Source organism: Microtus ochrogaster, chromosome 5 (assembly GCF_000317375.1).
Source record: "Microtus ochrogaster isolate Prairie Vole_2 chromosome 5, MicOch1.0, whole genome shotgun sequence".
Classification (NCBI taxonomy): domain Eukaryota; kingdom Metazoa; phylum Chordata; class Mammalia; order Rodentia; family Cricetidae; genus Microtus; species Microtus ochrogaster.
In genome coordinates this window covers 53,149,006-53,167,595 of record NC_022012.1, presented here as the reverse complement: position 1 = coordinate 53,167,595, position 18,590 = coordinate 53,149,006, and the positions used below count along the sequence as shown (strand labels likewise).

The following is an 18,590-nucleotide window of genomic DNA, read 5'->3' as shown; positions in this document are numbered from 1 at the left end:
TGTAGACCAGGCTGGTCTCGAACTCACAGAGATCCGCCTGCCTCTGCCTCCCGAGTGCTGGGATTAAAGGCATGCGCCACCACCGCCTGGCCTAATTCTTGAACTTTTAAGAATAAAAGTTTAACTAAAAACTAATAGTCTTAAGTCAAAGATGTTTGCCTTTTTATATACTTTTAAATAGAGTCTAACTATGTGTAACAATTTTAAGAAATTGAAAAATACCAAATTGGGTGATGGAAAAATGGCTCAGTGGCTAAAAGCACGTACTGCTTTTGCAGAGGACTGAGTGTGGCTTCCTAGCATCCACACTGGGCAGTTCACAATCACCTCTAACTCTAGCTCCAAGGGACCCAATGCCCTCTTCTGGCCTGCATGGCACCTGCACACAGTGTACATCCACACTGGGCAGCTCACAATCACCTCTAACTCTAGCTCCAAGGGACCCAATGCCCTCTTCTGGCCTGCATGGGCACCTGTGCACAGTGCACATATCACACAAAGGCACAAAAGTCCACATAGTTAACAATAAGACAAAAAATGTTTAAGAATCCTCGTTTGTATAGTGGTGAGAAAAAAAATGTTTAAGAAATAGAAGAGCCCACAATTAAGATACTTACAACTTTGACCTTCCAAAAGTTATATTGCTCTTGGTCAATTAGTGTATCGTGCTATCAATTTTTAACCATAGCCACACTTACTGACACCAAGAATTAATCTCTTAAATATAAAATTTTAAATGACTCAACTATTCAACTAAAGCTTTCCAGAATGTCTTCCACCCAAACGAGAGGAATCAGCATCCTTTACATTGTTTATCTACTCTTCTGCTGCTGTTGAATTTCTACTCAGTTTCGATCGCCTCTGTCGGTGCCCCAAACCATCAATGTTGTTCCAGTATATTTCCCTATAAGCACACACAACATAAATACTGCGTCTCATTGTAACTATTGATCATTTTAAAAACTATTTTTCACTATTAGGTCAAATTATTTTCCAAACATTTTTCAAGTCTTTCTTAACAGCATATATTGATGCTTAAATCAAAAATAGTAATTTAATGTCCCCCCCCCCCATTTTCTTTGTGTCTTTTTAACTGGACAACAGTGTGAAACGAGAACAATATGAACCATTAACCATAATAACAAGGCCACTTCAAATTCTGTTCTTCTCATTTCCATGTGTCTTAAACATTTCGGGGGTCAAGTGCCACTATTTTTCTTAAATAACCAATCACACTTTTGTTAACCCCCTATTTGAAAAGTTTAAAATAACATCTAAAAAGAAACGCAAGTCTAAAGCCAAAACACCGAGCCTTAGAAATCCACAGCCACCAAGCAAACCATGATGCATATTCCAGGCTTTCGTATTTGATTTTAAGAGATGATTTAAACTGAACATGCTACATCTATATCCTAATAATTAGTGTTAACGCATGCCACTGGCCCAAAGTACAGGAAAATATAATGGAGGATTAGTTGCCCTTTTCTCCCTTTCATACAAAAACAAAACCAAACAACAACAAAAACCTAATTTCTCAAGCAGATACCACAGAAAAGCCCAGAGCAGCTGAAGCCAGGCTGTTCTTTAACAAATTCATTGCTGCTTGCTGTGCCTCAACCTTTTCCTCTAATAGGAACCATTTGTAGAGTCATTTGGGTTGGTCTGTTACCACTGATTTTAGCAAACATATTCCTTTCATTGTTACTGTAACTTCAGGATGCCTTAGAAAGGAGAAGACTAAGACCTGCAGGAACTCAATTTATCTGGCTAAGATCAGAGCCAGAAGGCAGCAGTATCAGGGTTAGCCTGGGTCATCTGTTGGAGCTCTTTCTAAGCTGTATGCTTCACAGCTCCCAATATCGCTAGAGTGTGTTGAAATAAATGCCTTCATACAAGCCTACAACAGGCACCCTGGCGAGAAGCAAATGGGCTCTGGACAGTCATCTGATTCCACACCCTTCACATTTCCCCTGCTATTATCCAAAGATAGGCTGCATAGGGGTTTATCCCTGTAATGAAATAGCTACTGAACTTCCTTGACACAATCTCAGGGGATTTTATCTGTTTCTGTTTTGTATTTTTACTTCTTACAACACTGGGCGGATAAGCAAGCGATGCCATGCAAAGGTGGGAAAGGAAACATGAACCTTGAGATAGAACATGCGAAGAAATCCTGACCTCTCTCCTGTCAGCAGTGGCAGGCACTGGATGAGCATCTCCTCTCCTCTGCAAGCTTGGGAAAGGGACACTGACCTTGGAGGGTCCTTCTGAGGAAGACCTCAGCTGCGCTTCTATTTGCCATGCACAGCCTGTGCTCACACTAACCCCGCTTCCCCTCTAGAGAGCCTTTTTTCCCCTTCACCTAAGTATTATAGGTAAAGACAGAGTGCCAGTGTGTCTTACATTAAAAAGTGAATTGAGATGAACTTTAAATTTAGAAGGAAATTCTATCCATGTAGGTACTCAAGAAGAGGTTCAAAGAGAATATCTTGCATAATTCACTTTTTAAGATGATAGAGTACTACCAGACTTGATTGACCAGAAAAATTTTCAATTTTAGATGCAAAGCTCAAAACAGTCCTTTTACTTTCTCAAAATAACCTTACTTGTCTCCATTAATGCTTAAAAGATAAAATAAATTGTCGCCTTTTGTAGGTCAGAGGCTGCTCTTTCGTTTCCTGGCCACCCAGACCCAAAATAATCACACAGAAACTATATTAATTACAACACTGCTTGGCCAATGGCTTAGTATTCTGAGGAACTAACTCTTACATCTTAAATTAACCCATTTCTATTATTCCGTGTATTACCACAAGGCTGTGGCTTACTGGGTAAAGCTCCAGCGTTGTCTTCTGTGGCAGCTACATGGCATCTTCTTGACTCTACCTCTGCTTGGACTGGAATTCCTGCCTTGTTCTACTTTGCCCTGCCATAGGCCCAAGTAGCTTCTTTATTCATTAACCAATAAAAGCATCAGGCAGATCTAGAGAACTATCTTTTAGGGGTCTGCCACTGATGTACTAGTTGATATACTTGCATATTACTAGCTTAAAATCACAAGGCCACCAGAAGATGGGTCCCGAGCTCTGATTTGTCCACACGGACTGCAAACACTAGGCATCTGCGCAAATTCAGCGAAAAGCTTGTGTTATATTTAACCTGGAAAAATTGCCCAGACTAGGGGTGCTGCACTGGCTTCAGTTTACATATCAACTATGTTTGAGAGTGGAAATCTAAACCATTGCATACAAGTAAAAGTTTAAGACCAAACCAAACTACACAGACCAGAGCACAAAGACCCATCTGTCATGTGTGCCAAGGGCAGGGAACCAGTGCCTGGCCTCTAGCTACTCATTTCCAGAATCATCTACCCTCTGGAAAGGACTCATTTCAGGTAGCTCACTGTACATCTGGATAACTGTTATGCTGAGGGTAGCGAGAATTCACGAGATCCCACAGGCACAAGAGAAATATTTCCAATGCCCTTTCCATGGGCATGGGAGGATCAATGTCCTGTGTTCATAAGCTATTTTCTTCTCCTTCACTCACAGTTAGAGACTGTCCTCTAACTTTGTTGATGCCACTGGCTGAGTTCTTACCAATGAAACAGATAGGAATGCTATATAGATCTAATCCCATCTCTTGGAATATTTCCTTTTCTGTCTTCCTCATTAGCTAGACTTCAGTGGATGAGTCTAAGGCCCTAGGTAAGAGACTGAAAAGTGCTATCCAAAGCAGACCGCAACAGAAGTTGGAAGGAAAATTTGCACCTGATCCCTAGCTCTTGGGACTGATCCCAAGACGGTAGTTCTGGCTGAGCTTGACAATCATGGTGTGTTGGTTAGATTTTTGCTGACTTGACACAAGTTAAGGATGTCAGGGAAGAGGGAACCTTAATTGAGAAAGTGCCTTCTTAAGACTGGCCTATAGGCAAGCCTTGACCGATGACTGACGTGGAGGACCCAGCCCACTATGGGTGGTGCCACTTGTGGGCAGGTAGTCTTGGGGTCTACAAAAAGGCAAGGTGAGCCAGTCCTGAGGAGCAAGGCAGGAAGCAGCATTCCTCCATGACTTCTGATTCCTGATTCTAGCCTTGAGCTTCTACCCTGACTTTTCTTCATGAAAGATGATAAACAATAAGATGAAATAAACCCTTCCATGTCCAAATTGCTTTCAGCCACAGTATTTATCACAGCAACAGAAAGTAAACTAGACACATGGTGCCATGCCATGGAGCAACCTGAGAAAAGAAATCAACTGTCCGCTATGATTTTTGTCATACTCTAGCTATAGCAAGAAAGCTAATTTCTCAGTGAGGCTGCGATGATAGCAAACCACACTTCCAGACTCATTGAGATTGTTGTCCTGCAAAAATGAAGTTTGAATCACCGATTCCACATGGAAAAGAAACAGAAACCAGATGTGGGGAAAAAGAATCCTGAATAAGCATCTGAGGGTCCAAATCCATCCATGCCTTTTCCTCATATTGGTCATAAAGAACAAAATGGTCCTTCTTTTGCCATAACCAGTTTGTCTGTATTCCTCTAACACAGAAACAAAGCAGTCATTATTGACAAGGGTACAAAGTAGAAAACACAAGTCCTTCAATCCATAGAGAACATGTTGGTGTATAGTCTTCCAGAAACACATGTCACCAGTACATGCATACACTAAAATGGGAACCATGTCTTCATGTTCCAATTTCTATGACAAATATACTTTAACTTTCCAGTTTTGAGGTTTTTCAGTTTTTATTTGAAGACATCATTGTTTTTTAAAAAGTACTAAGGAATATATACAAAGATATAACAAACATTCATGAATTCTCTATTTTTCCAAGATAAAACCTATAAAAGTCAAATTACTAGTTCAAAGGGTTATCAGGGGTTTCAGCTGATACTGACAACATATCCTCCCAAAGATGAAGACTAATTTATACTTTCACCCATCGGTCACTCACACTCTTTTTCTTTTTCATCTGGGCAAGCAAGGCTGAGCTGAAATGAAGAGACACTTCTCTCAACTCACAACATTAGGTTATAAAATTATGAATACAATTTACAAATAAAATGGTTAGTTGTATGAAGTGTGATAAATATATATATGTATACACACATACACACACACACACACACACACACACACATATATATAGAGAGAGGGGGGGGGCAGATCCTTGGCATGGTACAATGCCATGACGACACAGATATAATAATATATACTATATACTATAGAACTGTTGCGGGAGGTCCTTCCGCAACGTTGAACCACAAAATACTAAGAAAAAGATAGATAAAAATTAAAAACTTCATTTAGAAGATAGTGAGAACTTTTACTGAAAGGAACAAGTAACTAAACACTAAGCAAAGGACTGATTCAAGGGTTAAGTGGTTCATTCAGCCTTTTCACTGCTGAAGACTCAAAAGTAGCTCTTGTGGACCCTTCCATGGGCTCACTCATGCTCATATGGGGCCTGGAAGAAACAGAACATTACATATCAAAATGCTTAAGGAAAGGGTCATAAAACCATGAGCACAGGGCAACTTTGATGGAATAGAGAAACAGAACACAACACAACTACATTAAGCCACAGTCTATTGAATTACCACGTAGAAGCTGGAACAGCTGCAGCCTGCATACGCTGATGCTAACAGGGATAATCAAGAGTTGCAGCTGAAGTTCTCACGCATGCATCTACCAACCAGAATGAGGCCAACAAAGCAATGGCACACTAGAGGAGTTAGCTGCTCAAGACAGTAAGAATTACCAGTACCAACACACAGAAAACGTGTGATTTTGCCCCGGAACTCAACTTTCTTACTGTGAAAACTGGGCATCCAGAGCTACCTAAGGTTTGTCTAGCCCTGAAGGTCCTGCAGGTGGGGGTGCAGCCATGTTTTCCAGGATCTGACCTCTTACACTACCAGCCTTCCTGCAGCTGTCAGCTGAAGTTCCTAAGGCGTGCCTTCTCTGCAGGAGCCGCTGTCTGCTGAGCAGCAAGCAGCCTTTGTCTCCACCTCACCCTTGTGAGTTCCTTTGATCCTTAAAGTCTGACCTTAAACACCATTTCTACAATGCACCTCCACTGTGGTCTTTCTTTCCCTGCTGAACCTTAATGCTTCTGAAATCACTGGTAATTAGGTCTTTCGGTTTCTGTCTTCCCTACCAAGCTGCTAGCTCTCTTGATGCCACAGGCAACATCTTATTCTCCAGGGTATCCCTGCCTCCTGGAACAATTCCTGATGTTTGGTAAATATTTATCAAATGAATAAGTAATGCTATTATGCTAAATAAATACTCAAAGTCTCAAGACTGAAAGTAACTTCCAATTTCTCCAACTAAGTGGAGAAATACTCTGACACTTATTGTTCTCTTTATGAAGATAAAAAGAATACTATTTTAAGTTAAATTTGTCTCTTATTCCTCATTACTTTTCTAAATGCTTCAAGTCACTCCTTCCTTCCTTCCTTTTTCCCTCCCTTCCTTCCTTTCCTTTCTTCCCTTCCTTCCCCTTTTGCATTATTGGTGATCAAACCCAGTACCTATACAAACCAGCCACTGATTCGTGCTGGCCATAGATACATGCCAGGCATGTTCAGTACCACTGAGCTTCATCTCCATCCCCATCTTCCAAATCATGAATGGGAATGTCATCATGTTAGTAAAAAGTATTATTGAATTTTGAATAATATGACTTCAAAGTAATTCAGAGTTTGTGTCTGAATTATGTTTTATTATTTTTAAACTTTCCTTCCCATGTTTAAAATATATATTCATAAATCATAGAGCAGTCATTGAAAGTAGTACTCAACCATAACTGACTAACACAAAGAAAGTAAAAGCATACATTTACACACAGAGAATGCTAAAGAACTTTCTATAACATTAATTCCTAATTATTAGTCATGAGGGAAATATACCAAAGGAAGTACACATTCACTTCAAATACACAACCCAAAGAATACAGGTATAATCAAAATTTAATGTCTTACCAATTTATAAATCCTGACCATTAATTACATGTTTCTTGTCAAATTTATGATTTCACTCAACCATTTTTTTAAATTTTGGTTTTTGGTTCTTTGAGACAGCATCTCTCTATGTAGTTCAGTGTGACCTTTTTGAGCTCATTATCCCCCTGCCTTGGTCTCCAGAATACTTGAATTACAGGCACACACCATAGCCATCTGCCAAAATATAATTTTTATCATATCCCAAGAATGTAACTGGAAAGAGGCTAACAGGCACTATGCATTAACTACTTACATTAAGCAGTATAATGGGCTTTTAAAACTGATTTTCTGAGATATCCTATTTTTAATTGATTTCATGGTCTTTTAACCAAAAGTTTTAATGTTATTAGGCAAAAGCATGTGGGGAAAGACCTAAAGATAGGGAAGAATGAAGTTTGTAACAAAATTAGTTATCCAGTTAGTATTTAAACCCCAAACTAGTTCACATTCAGTCTGGTGTCAGAGGAGCTTGAAGGAGCTCCGACCAGGGGGAAAAACCCACACGGACGCCCACTGCAGTTCTGAGATGCAGGGAGCCATCCCAGTCCTAAGCAAGCATGCCCAAGTTTCTAACAACATGTGCACAAGACTGAACGCAATGCAGTGTATGTGATTTTAGTGAACTAAAACACAGTTCAGGAGCGAACTGGAGGGAGGCAGACTGAGAACAAGAGCAAAGCAGGCGGGGCTCATTCCTAGTGCACAGGTGGACCACCAGGGAAAGACATCCTTCCATGCACATCCGGCTTCCTCAGAAGGTAATGAACGAATGCCCAGGACCAAAGCACAAAGGAAACCTCTAGGGCAGAGCAGCACTGAAGTGAAGGAAAGCATGTGTTGAATCCAAATGACCTCCAGGTGCCATCATCTAACAGCTTCGTGGGCAACACGTGCCCAGTCTTCCGGGACTAAAAAAGGAAGACCCACATATAAGGTGCTCAGGTTCAGGGCTGCACCCTTAGTAAAACTAACACACACAAAAAGAAGGCTCTTTAGGAAAGGGAAACAATACAATGTGTCACATTAAGGCTACACTCAAGGAGGATGAGGGAAAATCCCTGGGGCCTTTGTAACCACAGCTTTCCCTGTCTCAAGTTTGTATGAAAATGTATACCACAGACTAACACCCCAGTATCTCAGGAACTTAGGGCCATATAGCCCTGATTTCACAATTTTTCAAGTTCAGCCAAAGCCTGAGACACGCCACACACTAACACCCCAGTATAATCTGGGAAACAGTGTTATAGTAACAACATGTCTGTGGTTGAACACACATACTTCAGGGTAGAGGGTATGCAGACTAGCAGGCCAACTTCTGTCACCAAAGATTTACAAAACCAATTTCAGTTTTTTCGATTTTTAGATATGGATGAAAATCACAAACATGGGCCTGCATTAGATGAGAAAACAGAAATCAATCCAGGATGGGACACCTGTGGGTTTTTCATGCCGCAAGCACAAACTCTATGAGACACCATGTTCTCGGGTTTTCTCACTGATGGACACCTAGCCAACACAACTTCAGAAGCTAAAACTATGAAACATCTGAGAACACCATGAGTGAGGGTCAGGATCAGGCTGAACTAGACGAAAGCAGGGTCTCAGGTAAAACAGAAGATCCATGTAAAACAGAAGATAAAATTTGTTTGGCTAAAAGTGGGGAAAATTTAAAATGGGATCCAAAAATATGAGCAAGGAACATATGCAATCCCCAAATGAGCAGATCTGAAAAACTTGAAAACTTAAAAAAATTATTAAGTTATAACTGCGGGTGAATAAAGCTTTAAGACACAGCTAGAGAGAGAAAAAAATAAAGTAGAATCAGAAAAATGAGGCATGCTCAATAGGAAAGAACTGGAAACTATGAAAGGTATATTTAGACTTGAAAGGATATAATGTGTACTATATCAAGTTACACTTGAAGGTCAGAGACAAAAGAGAATGGGTGGGTATAGGGAGTAATCAATGATAATCGAAAGACTGAGAATTTTCTAGAATTGATGAGAGATGGTAATTCTCAATTCAGGAAACCCAATACAGTTCCAACAGGACAGACAATAGGGAAGCCACATCTACACACATGCTAGAGAAGGCCATGGTAGTTTAATATTCTTTAAAGAAATCATAAGGCGGGTGATCATTTAAAAGCAGGTGGACCAATGATTCTTAGGAGCAGCAACAGAGGCCAAATGAGTGAACTAGTATTTGCACATGGGAACTGTCATCCTAGAGTTGTTCAGACTCTCTCTCCAAACCATGACGACAATCAAAGCTGTTTAGACGGACAGCCTTACTGAGGAAACCACCAGAAAGCACCAGAAAAAGGAACGGTCCAATTCAAGGTGGTGATGGCTACCCAAACACTGCCTCTACAGAATAACCACTGAGGCTGAAATTACAGGGGCAGTCAAACTTGGACAACAATGGCATACAATGCAAAAGTCTTAAAAATTCCTAAATTCCTTTTATTACAAAAATATTACCAGATATGACCAATCTAAAGACTGAAAAATGGTACATATAACTTCCAAACTGCAAAAAGGGGAAAGTTAGAACTGATATAATTCAAAGGAAGGAGCCAAGAGAAGCATAGAGACTGAACAGTGGTGAAAGTGGTAGTCACAGTACTGGTGTTAATGGCTAGCAGCAGTAGTGGTAGATAAGCAAATGCCGTCTCCCCAGATGTCCCCAGACTTCCAACAGCTGAAGCCTTAGCCACCAAGGCCTCAGCACTGATGGTTCCAGGACCTGAGAATGACAATGTATTTGTGTGTCAGAGACAGCGCTCAGCTTGGCCAACCGAGTGGGTGATGGGCGCACAACTGCAACGGCAATAGCTTAAGACTGAATTAAAGGCAAAGCCACACAGGATATCTGAAGAGGGTAACAAATCTTTGCAGTCACTACTTCAAGAAAGTGTGCCATAGGACATAAGGCACGGTTGACAGGCCGGCTGCCGGAAGACTCCATGAAGTCCAGGGACATTACATAGGTGGTTTTGTTTGCTCAAATGAAGATATTTAAAATTGGGTGTAAAACAGCTAGAATGTGAGGTTAAGGATTCTGATGACAGGGAGAATAACTCACACTTGAATGAGGGCAGTTATAGTTGAAAAGAAAAGTGCTAATGAAAGGGCGGTCATCAAGTGATCTTACCAAAAGGTCAAACAACACAGAGCAGGTGAGGAGTTGTCCTCCGACTCTCCTGGATTGCTGGACCAGCACATGGACCAACCCTTTACAACACAGATTCACCTTCACCACGTGTTACACAAGGAGCCAGTGTCCTCAGGCAGGTAGGACAAAGGAGGAGATTGTAAGAAGGCAGGGGCACAAAGCCTGCGCTTCAGGGTCTACTTTCATCCTACTGCCCCAAGGCAAGAGTCCATGTCTTACAGGTCAGGGTATAATTGACAGCAGGGCAGAACAGTTCCCACATGACTCACCACATTATATAATTTCCCCAAAGAAAACACAAGTAAACAGGTTTCTAGGCAAAGAAAAAGGAACTTACAAGAGAAAAGAAATAAGCCTGTGTATTTTAATGGTTAAAAAGTGTGGCTTTCCAAATGACTTAAAGGCACTATGATTCTACTTGAAGATTGTTCAAATCTGCCGGCTCAGGAGCAGAGTCACCAAAACACAACCCTGTAGTGAACACAATGGTGGTCTTCAAGGAACAGGGTCCTGTGTCACTTCTGACCTTCCTTACCAAATTACTGAAACCAAATTAAGCCCTGAAGAATACCCTACCCTATCTGGGATTTACTTAAAAGAAGGAAGTAAGATTTTAAAGGATCTTTGTGGAAAGCTAAAAGAAAGCTGTAATAACCTAACATACAGACTACATCTCAAAGAAGTATTTAGCAGCCATTAAGTGAATGTTTAACTAGCAATGCACCAAAATTCCAGATTTCATTATAAAGAATTGCATGTTAATATTGCAATTAAGATATGACCTTACCTATTTTATATCCTTCCATTTTCAACCCACTAGAAAACATAAATGAACCAGTTTTTTAAAGACTAAGAATATAGTTTTGTGGCCCAACATGTGTTGAACATGTATGAGATTCTGAGTCCAAACTCCAGCACCAACAATAAGAAGTTTTTAATTCATAAAAAAATCTTGCTATTACACTAGTGATGAACAGCACACTGTTACCTATTACCCACAACTCCTTATTTATAATTAACTTTATTTTAAAATATTAGATATCAAAATATTACACTGAAATTAACCAGACCCAAAGTTCATACAAGTCACTGAACCAGAGTCAAGACTCTCTTCAAGTCCTCTGCTTCTCTCCTAGAAGTCACCCAACTCCTCTTGTTCCCTTTCCTCCACCCAATATGCTAAGAACAGCACAGGCCTCCTCTAGTACTTCCAACACAAATTATAGTCATATTAAATGCTTTTCAGACGTATGTTTCCCCCCCTCTCTTCTTGCCTATCCAAAAACTGATATAGACTGTTTTAAGACATCTTCACAATTGGGCTAGGTCTTCTGATATAATCTAGAAGGCACACAGTACACCCAGGTATAGGAAATAATAGAATGTTTCCAGACAATGGGAAATAATTAAATCAAAACAACTAGTCGATGATAATTATCCTACAGAGCCAATTAATATCTTACATTGAAAATCACACAATATACTCAGTATCATTTATATATGATTCTAAATTTATTCATCAATCATCACATCTTTCAATATATAAAAGAATACATTTGGTACAAATATAGTAGCCACTGTACTAGCACAGATTAAATTTCTTTCTCTTCTGATTTTTTAGTCTTTTGAGACAGGGATCTGATATAAACCTATATGGCCTTGCTATGTAGGCCAGGATGACCTTGATCTCCTGTTCCTTATGTTTCTACCTCCTAAGTGCTGAAAATACAGACCTCCACCACCATGCCTGGCTCAAACTGCACTTCTATAAGTCAAAATATATGTGAGGATTACTAAGCATGCAAATATATATTAATGTATTAGAGAAGACTAGTTTTGGGGACTTGGGGGAAAAGAATGATGAATAAACTTTTAGTATCTCTCAAAGAGATTCAGGACTTGAATCACTTTTCTGTGGGATGAACTCATTATCAAAACTTTTAAGAATAATAATGAGAGAAAAGTAACATTTCTGGTAGGCCAATGGGTTTTCCACTTGCTTTGGCATGATGTTATTGATGAGCATGCATTTGAACTATGATTATTTTAATTCAGGTACTCTGACTGGTATATACAGAAATCATCCATCAGCATTAATCATTCAAAAGAATCTTACACCAGAGCTGCAATACATTCTGAATTTCCCCCACAGATGGTTCTTGGGACCAATTCTGTATTTCTGTTAAACCCCAGAGCAGTACTTGGAACCTACAGGACCAGTACTTGGTGCCTTCTAGGGTTTTCTTGCTATTTGACTTGGGCTAACATTGAGGCTAACCACAACACAGAGGAGGATAGCACACTGCCAAGTAGCATATTGGTAAGGAAACCGAAGGATGCCCTGTTAAGTCCTGGGCATCTTCTATGCTACCAAACACACACATGAAGTTACAGAGGAAGTAAGGCGAGGCTGCACACGTCACCCCAGAAAACCACTATTGGTGAAGTCTCTAAGTGTGCAAGTGGGACAACATGATTGCTGGAAGGTGGTAGGGTAGAGAATGAAATTTGTAGATCAACTAAGAAATCTAAAGAATTCTTTAGATTACTAATACTTACAATATTTTTAACATTTGGTATACAGCTACTGACTATGTGAATCTGTTTCTCCCTTCAAGAAAGATAATATTGCCAGTAGAAAGAAAATCTGGGCTACAGATGCAAATTAGTGGTAAAGTGTCTGCCCAGCATACACTGGGCTCTGGGTTCAAAATCTAGTTCCATATCTAAAAACAAAAGCAAAAACAAGAAACATACCCAGAAACACCAACCCTGAGAAACTGACTCTATTTACCCCCACATTTTACCCCATCAGATTCTGCCCCCAATGTTAAATTAGCTCTTCAAACATGCAAATCATATACTATTAAGCAACATTGTATAAATCACCATAATTAGCAATAATTATTTTTAGTCTCTTGCTCTAAAAAATACTAGTTTTTTAAGCTAGCACTCTAATATCAAATATTAATTTCATGAAGTTCTAAGACCAACTAATCCAATATTTTAGGAAATCACATAATCTTAAACTGTACTCATTATCTCCCAACTGAAACTCCAAACTAAAAATGTGCAAATCCAACTAATAATACTTTTTTTTTGTTTCAGACTACCAACCTGTTCTGATCTCTTCCTCCTAATCGTTATATGCTTCAAAACTAAACTATTGCTTTGATGGTTCAGTGTCTACGGACAAACTTAGGTAATGTATCTACATGTCTTATTAACAAGAATATTGTACTTTTCCTCTGTCTCTTAACTACTGAGAGTGCCTACTGCTTCATAAAGGAACTTCACAAAGAATTCTGAGCATGTAACCAATTTAAATTGGCAATTTTCCACACAGTCTTTTAGCAGGAATGTGACACCTGACTTTTCAAAGTCCACCCAAAGTCTAAGCTCAAGGGGAAGATCATTTATGTTTTGTTTTGTTTTGTTCTTAGTGTTTCTCTGTGTAGCTTTGGAGCCTGTACTGGCACTAGCGCAGTGAACCAGGCTGGCCTTGAACTCACAAAAATCTGCCTGCCTCTGCCTCCTGAGTGCTGGGATTAAAGATGTGTGCCACCAACCCCCCCAATCACTTATATTTTAATGAAAAGATACAATAAAAAGAAAAGCCACTACACACACTCCTCAGAGGTGGTTCAGTTTTGAACTCAACAGAATTAAGAATGTCTCAGGTAGAAAGATTATAATGTGTATGTGAGTTGTGAAGTTCACACACAACCACAAAAGCAAGGTCGGCATTTTGGAGACTAGTTAGGCTAAGAATTCCTCCCCTTTCCCTACAGAGCAGATTACCAACCACAGATGGCAGGTAAATGCAGTACTTCAAAGCAATCCAGGTTTGTTATCCCAGACGAAAAGCTCAGTAGCCAGCACAAGAAAATGTAACACATAATTCTCCTTTTAATACGAAGTCAGTTCCTAGTTCAGGTTATTTCTTTTAACTTGGAATCTTCTACAATGATCCATGTCTTCTAAGACACCCCACTCATTAACATATGCCGGGGTATTGGAAATACCCTACTTTCAAACCCGTCAAGTGATGCTTCCAGATCCATAGGATAAAGGTAACTAATTAGATTTGGGAGATTTAGTCTTTATCTGAATGATGTCTTCCTGAAATGTCCCGAGAATGCTCTCTGACATCCATCAATATGCTGATCTAAGAGTGGCAAACCCATCACCTACTCAGTTTTTTATCATGAGAACTTTCTAGGTTGACATGACCACTAAGATGTGAGTCAGTGTTCCAGAGTTGGGGAAACTGATGGAAAGACGGCTAAATGATTCAGCATGCTGCAGCAAAGTGAGCTGGTCATGAATTTATAATTTCTGCCCCTGTGAGGTGTGCTGGCCCTGGTAGCCTCTCTTACCCAGTATTCAATGTATAATATAAGATCCTGTAATCAATAGATTTTGTTAAACATTGCCTCAGGGAAGGCATAATAATGTCTTCCCCTCAGACAAACTTGTAGATAGAAAATTCATCAGTTCCACCCGGCAGCTCTGACAATGCCCATTTGAGAGCTTCCTCAAACTTTGCTCATGCAAAGGATGGAGCTGGGATTGGGGGTAGGGGTGGTGGTGCCATTTTCTCAGCAACACAAGAGGCAGAAGTAGTAAAGTAAGAAAAATAAAATGCAAAATATAAACATAAAACCCTAAAACAACAGACAAAAAAAAAGAGGTCAAGGGACTGAGATGGGAAAATAAGCATGGGCAAATATTTTTTGTGCCAATGCTGACCTTTAGCAACGAACATCAGGAAAGGACAGAAGACTCTAGGCAGGTCAGACAGACAGACAGAAACTGCAGGATACTAATTGGGGTAGCTTTGGGGATACCTCACTGTCCAAAGTTTTCTAAATGTCACTATTCACCCTTCAGCAGCAAAAGATTTCCTATACTACATGCAAGAAACCTTCAGAAATACATAGATTCCCAAACCAGAATAAAGCTTTCTCCATCCAATGACCATGGGAAATTACCATATACAAAGCGTTTTTCATCTAGAATTGTAGCACCTCTAACTCAGAAAGTACATCCATTTTGTGACCTAAACAATTATCCCACCCAACATTTTTCTGAGAATAGGACAAAGGAATATGCCAAGATGTTTAGAATGAAATCGCCATTATCTGTGAAGTGGGGGCTGCTCATTCAATAGCCTGGATTTATTCCAGTTCAGTTCAGTGTAGTGTCATATGACACACACACACACTCGCCCACATTCACACACAGATCCTCAGCAGCAGCACAGGGAAAAGCAGGATTTTACAATTATCCAAAATGCACTTAAGAAATTATAGTGACAAGTGTGGCCATCCATCCATGAACCTATCTCTCTTTTATTTTTCCCTTAACCTACAGAGAGTGGAGAAAAACCAAAGATGATTCAAAAGACATAATCCAAATGTACATTTTTATGAAGAGGTGTGTGTGTGTGTGTGTGTGTGTGTGTGTGTGTGTGTGTGTGTGTGTGTAGGGTGCACACGCGCGTGCGTGTGTTTCCTCCTCCTCTAGGACCTTGGAGGTCATCAGAAGGAAAAATGGCTTCATAGACAAGGTTTCAGGGCCTACCCTAGGGGACATCTTCAAGGCCAGAGAAGAGACAAGCTCAAGAGCAACCCGCTGGGCAGCCGGTTCCCAAGGCTTCAGGCAGTATGACAGAGAGCCAAGACCACGCTGCGGTCCTTTGAGGCCCCTATGCCATGAGCACGTTCCACTTATATAAAAGGATGCTTACAGTCCAGGTGCTTCTTCTTGGGGCCCATCACCTCATGAGTGGTGGCTTTGCAGACGGCTCTCGCTACAGCAGAGCCAGTCACGCTGTACTGAGCGGCGGCGATCCGATCCGTGAGCGTTTGGCCCGACATCTTCACCGGCCGAGTCTACCGCCTCCTCTTCTGCAGGAAATTAAGAGGAGACGGTCCCGCTTTCACCCGCACCGCCTGGGCTGGAGCACCCCGGCCTTGCCTGCTCCCGCCGCACGGCGGCTCTCTCCTCCGCCGACCCCGCCCTGGCACCGCCTCTTGGGACCAGCTACGCGCCAAGCCCTGCTGCTGGTCCAACGCTGTCAAGCACCCGCAAGGTAGTCCTAGCATCGTGCCACTGTCCCGCTTCCCCACACCCTGAAGCGGCAGCCACATCCCGGCCTGGCTCTGTCAATCCGCGCTGCCCGCGCAACCCTACCCCGTGGTGCGGGACCCGGTGCGTTTCGGGGTTACTCCGGACGCCGCGCCCAGGAGCGCGCACCTCTCGCTGCCAGGGGGCCGCAGCGTGTCCCCCTCCCCCTTCCCACGGTAGCCCGCAGGGCCGCGGCCACCTCCCATCTGTCCAGGGGCTGAGGCGGCTCGTCCTCCCTCTCTCCCCATCCCCGTAGCAGGGCCGCCCAGAATCGAGACGCGCCTCACCCTTCTCCGTTGGGAGCTCAGAGAGCCGACAGCCCAGGCCCCGCCCGGTCGCTAGCGCGCCACCGAGCTGTCACCCGGCTGCCTCTGCCCTTCTCCGCGCCCGGGGATTATTCCCTCGGATCCCCCGGTCCGGGCGCAGGGGAGGGAACCTGCTTAGCCCAGCGTACTCACCCCGCCCCGAGAGCACCGCAGCCCGGACGCCGCGCGGGGTGGCTGGTTGCAGCCGCGCGCCGCCCCAGAGTCCCCAGGCCGCGATGCTCGAAGCCCCGGCCGGGTCCCTGGCTCAGCTCCGCGGTCCCCGCGCCCGTACCCTCCCGCTGCCGCCTCCGCCAGCGCCGCCGCGTCTCTCTAGCGCTCGGCGCTGCGTCCCCATCCCCGCCCCCACCTCAGCTGGAGCGCCTGCGACGAGTCAGGTGACGGCGGCCGACGAACCCGGGCCAGCTCTCTGCAGAGCGCCGGCGGCCCCCCCCCCCGCCGCTCCCGCTCGCCGCCCCCTCGGAGCCGCGGCTTTAAACGCGAGTGGGGAGGGGGGAGACGCACGCGAGCGTCCCCGGCTCGCGACTGCGGAGGGGAGGGTGGGACGGCAGGGGCGCCGCCGCTCCGCAGCTCGCCTCCTCGTGTGCGCCCCACACCCCCCGCGCGTCCCCGTGCGGACCCGGTGCACGCGCGCCGCGCACACCTGCGGGACAGCTGCGAGACTCGCCCGGATCGCCACGGGCGTGGGCCTGGGGTGAGAGAGCTGTGAAGGCCGAAACAAGGGCGGCCGCGGCGTGTGCTGCCCACAGAGTCCAGCCCCTTCTCCCTACAAGCGCGTCTGTGACCAGCTGGCCTGTCAATGGCAGCCCAGGCCCAGATGGGCAGGGCGATTTGAAATGTCAGATTCTGTGGCCGGGCGACCGTTACCTGTGCGCCCTCAGCTCCTTGCGCCTGCTCAACTTGTCTCAGTTCCAGCAGGGAGCAGAGTGGGCAGGTAATTAATTCTAGCAGCTTTAGTCTTAAAGCAACACTGTGGTATGCGGGAGTGGCAAGTAAGTAGCAAAGGCATTAGCAGAATCCCAGATTACTCTTTCCTGGAATCATTTGCACTCTTAAAATGTAGTTTCTGCCCTTTAAAATGGAGCATCTTATGTCATTTGAATGTCCAGTGTTGTTTGCATGGGATTGGACTCGTTTAATAATTTCATGGGTTGACATTTGCAGAGGTCATTATCTTAACCTATTCTTTTAAATTCCCAAAGTGAAGGTCAGAATTTCCCTTAAGAATTCTCCAGCCATGTTTCTGGCTTTATGCAGGTGACCTCTGTTCAGCCCCAAGGCCATATATGCCCACTTATACACATCAGAGTTCAGCCCTGTAGTGTTTTTCCCCTTGGTCCGGGTTCAATACGCAGCTGCGAAGTCCTCCTTCTGGGACTGATTCCAGCAGCTCCTTGTGACTAAAGAAAGCCCAAGATCACTGCTGTGAAGTTACCTATACTAGTACCATATGACCCCACAATCTCGAACTAGATATTTACCCCAAAGAAATAAAAACACAGCTTTATCTGTAAATCTTTACTTGAAATTTGTAGTAGCTTTATACAATGGCCTCAAACTGGAAGAAACCAGTCTATTGGTAAATAGCTAGAGAAAATACGGCATGTCCATACAATAGAATACTAAGCAATAACAAGACAGGAATGAACAGTGTGGACGAATCTCAAATATACTTCATGAAAGTGGCTCAATCATCGGAAATATTATTTACTGTTTTGATCCGTTTATGTAACAGACTAACAAAGGTGTAATTGCAAGCCAGAAAATATATCAGGGGCCAAGGGTCAGGAAAGGGGACTGATTCCAAAGGGCCAGAAAAAAACTTTCTTAGAGTAGTGGAGAAGTTTTGTATCATGACTAAGGTAGTTATTACCCAAATGTATGAACCTGAAAACTTTAATTGGTGAATTTTGTCGCATATAAATGAGAGCCTAGTAGATCTGAT

The 18,590-nt window shown here is 42.8% G+C and overlaps 1 protein-coding gene across 8 annotated transcripts in view; it reads right to left on the bottom strand.

Moving 5' to 3' along the window:
- Positions 1 to 17,304, bottom strand: part of Snap91 (synaptosome associated protein 91) — a 113,177-nt gene extending 95,873 nt beyond the window's left edge. For 4 of the 8 annotated variants that reach the window (XM_005347544.3, XM_026779295.1, XM_026779296.1 and 1 more), the window contains exons 1-2: positions 16,781 to 16,980; positions 15,943 to 16,102 (exon numbers count right to left, since the gene is read on the bottom strand). In XM_005347544.3, coding sequence (XP_005347601.1) covers positions 15,943 to 16,072 — 130 coding nt within the window. In that variant the 5' untranslated portion in view covers positions 16,073 to 16,102; positions 16,781 to 16,980. The other 4 variants (XM_026779293.1, XM_013346394.2, XM_005347543.3 and 1 more) reach the window with 4 other exon arrangements.
- Between the last annotated feature and the right edge of the window lie 1,286 nt (positions 17,305 to 18,590).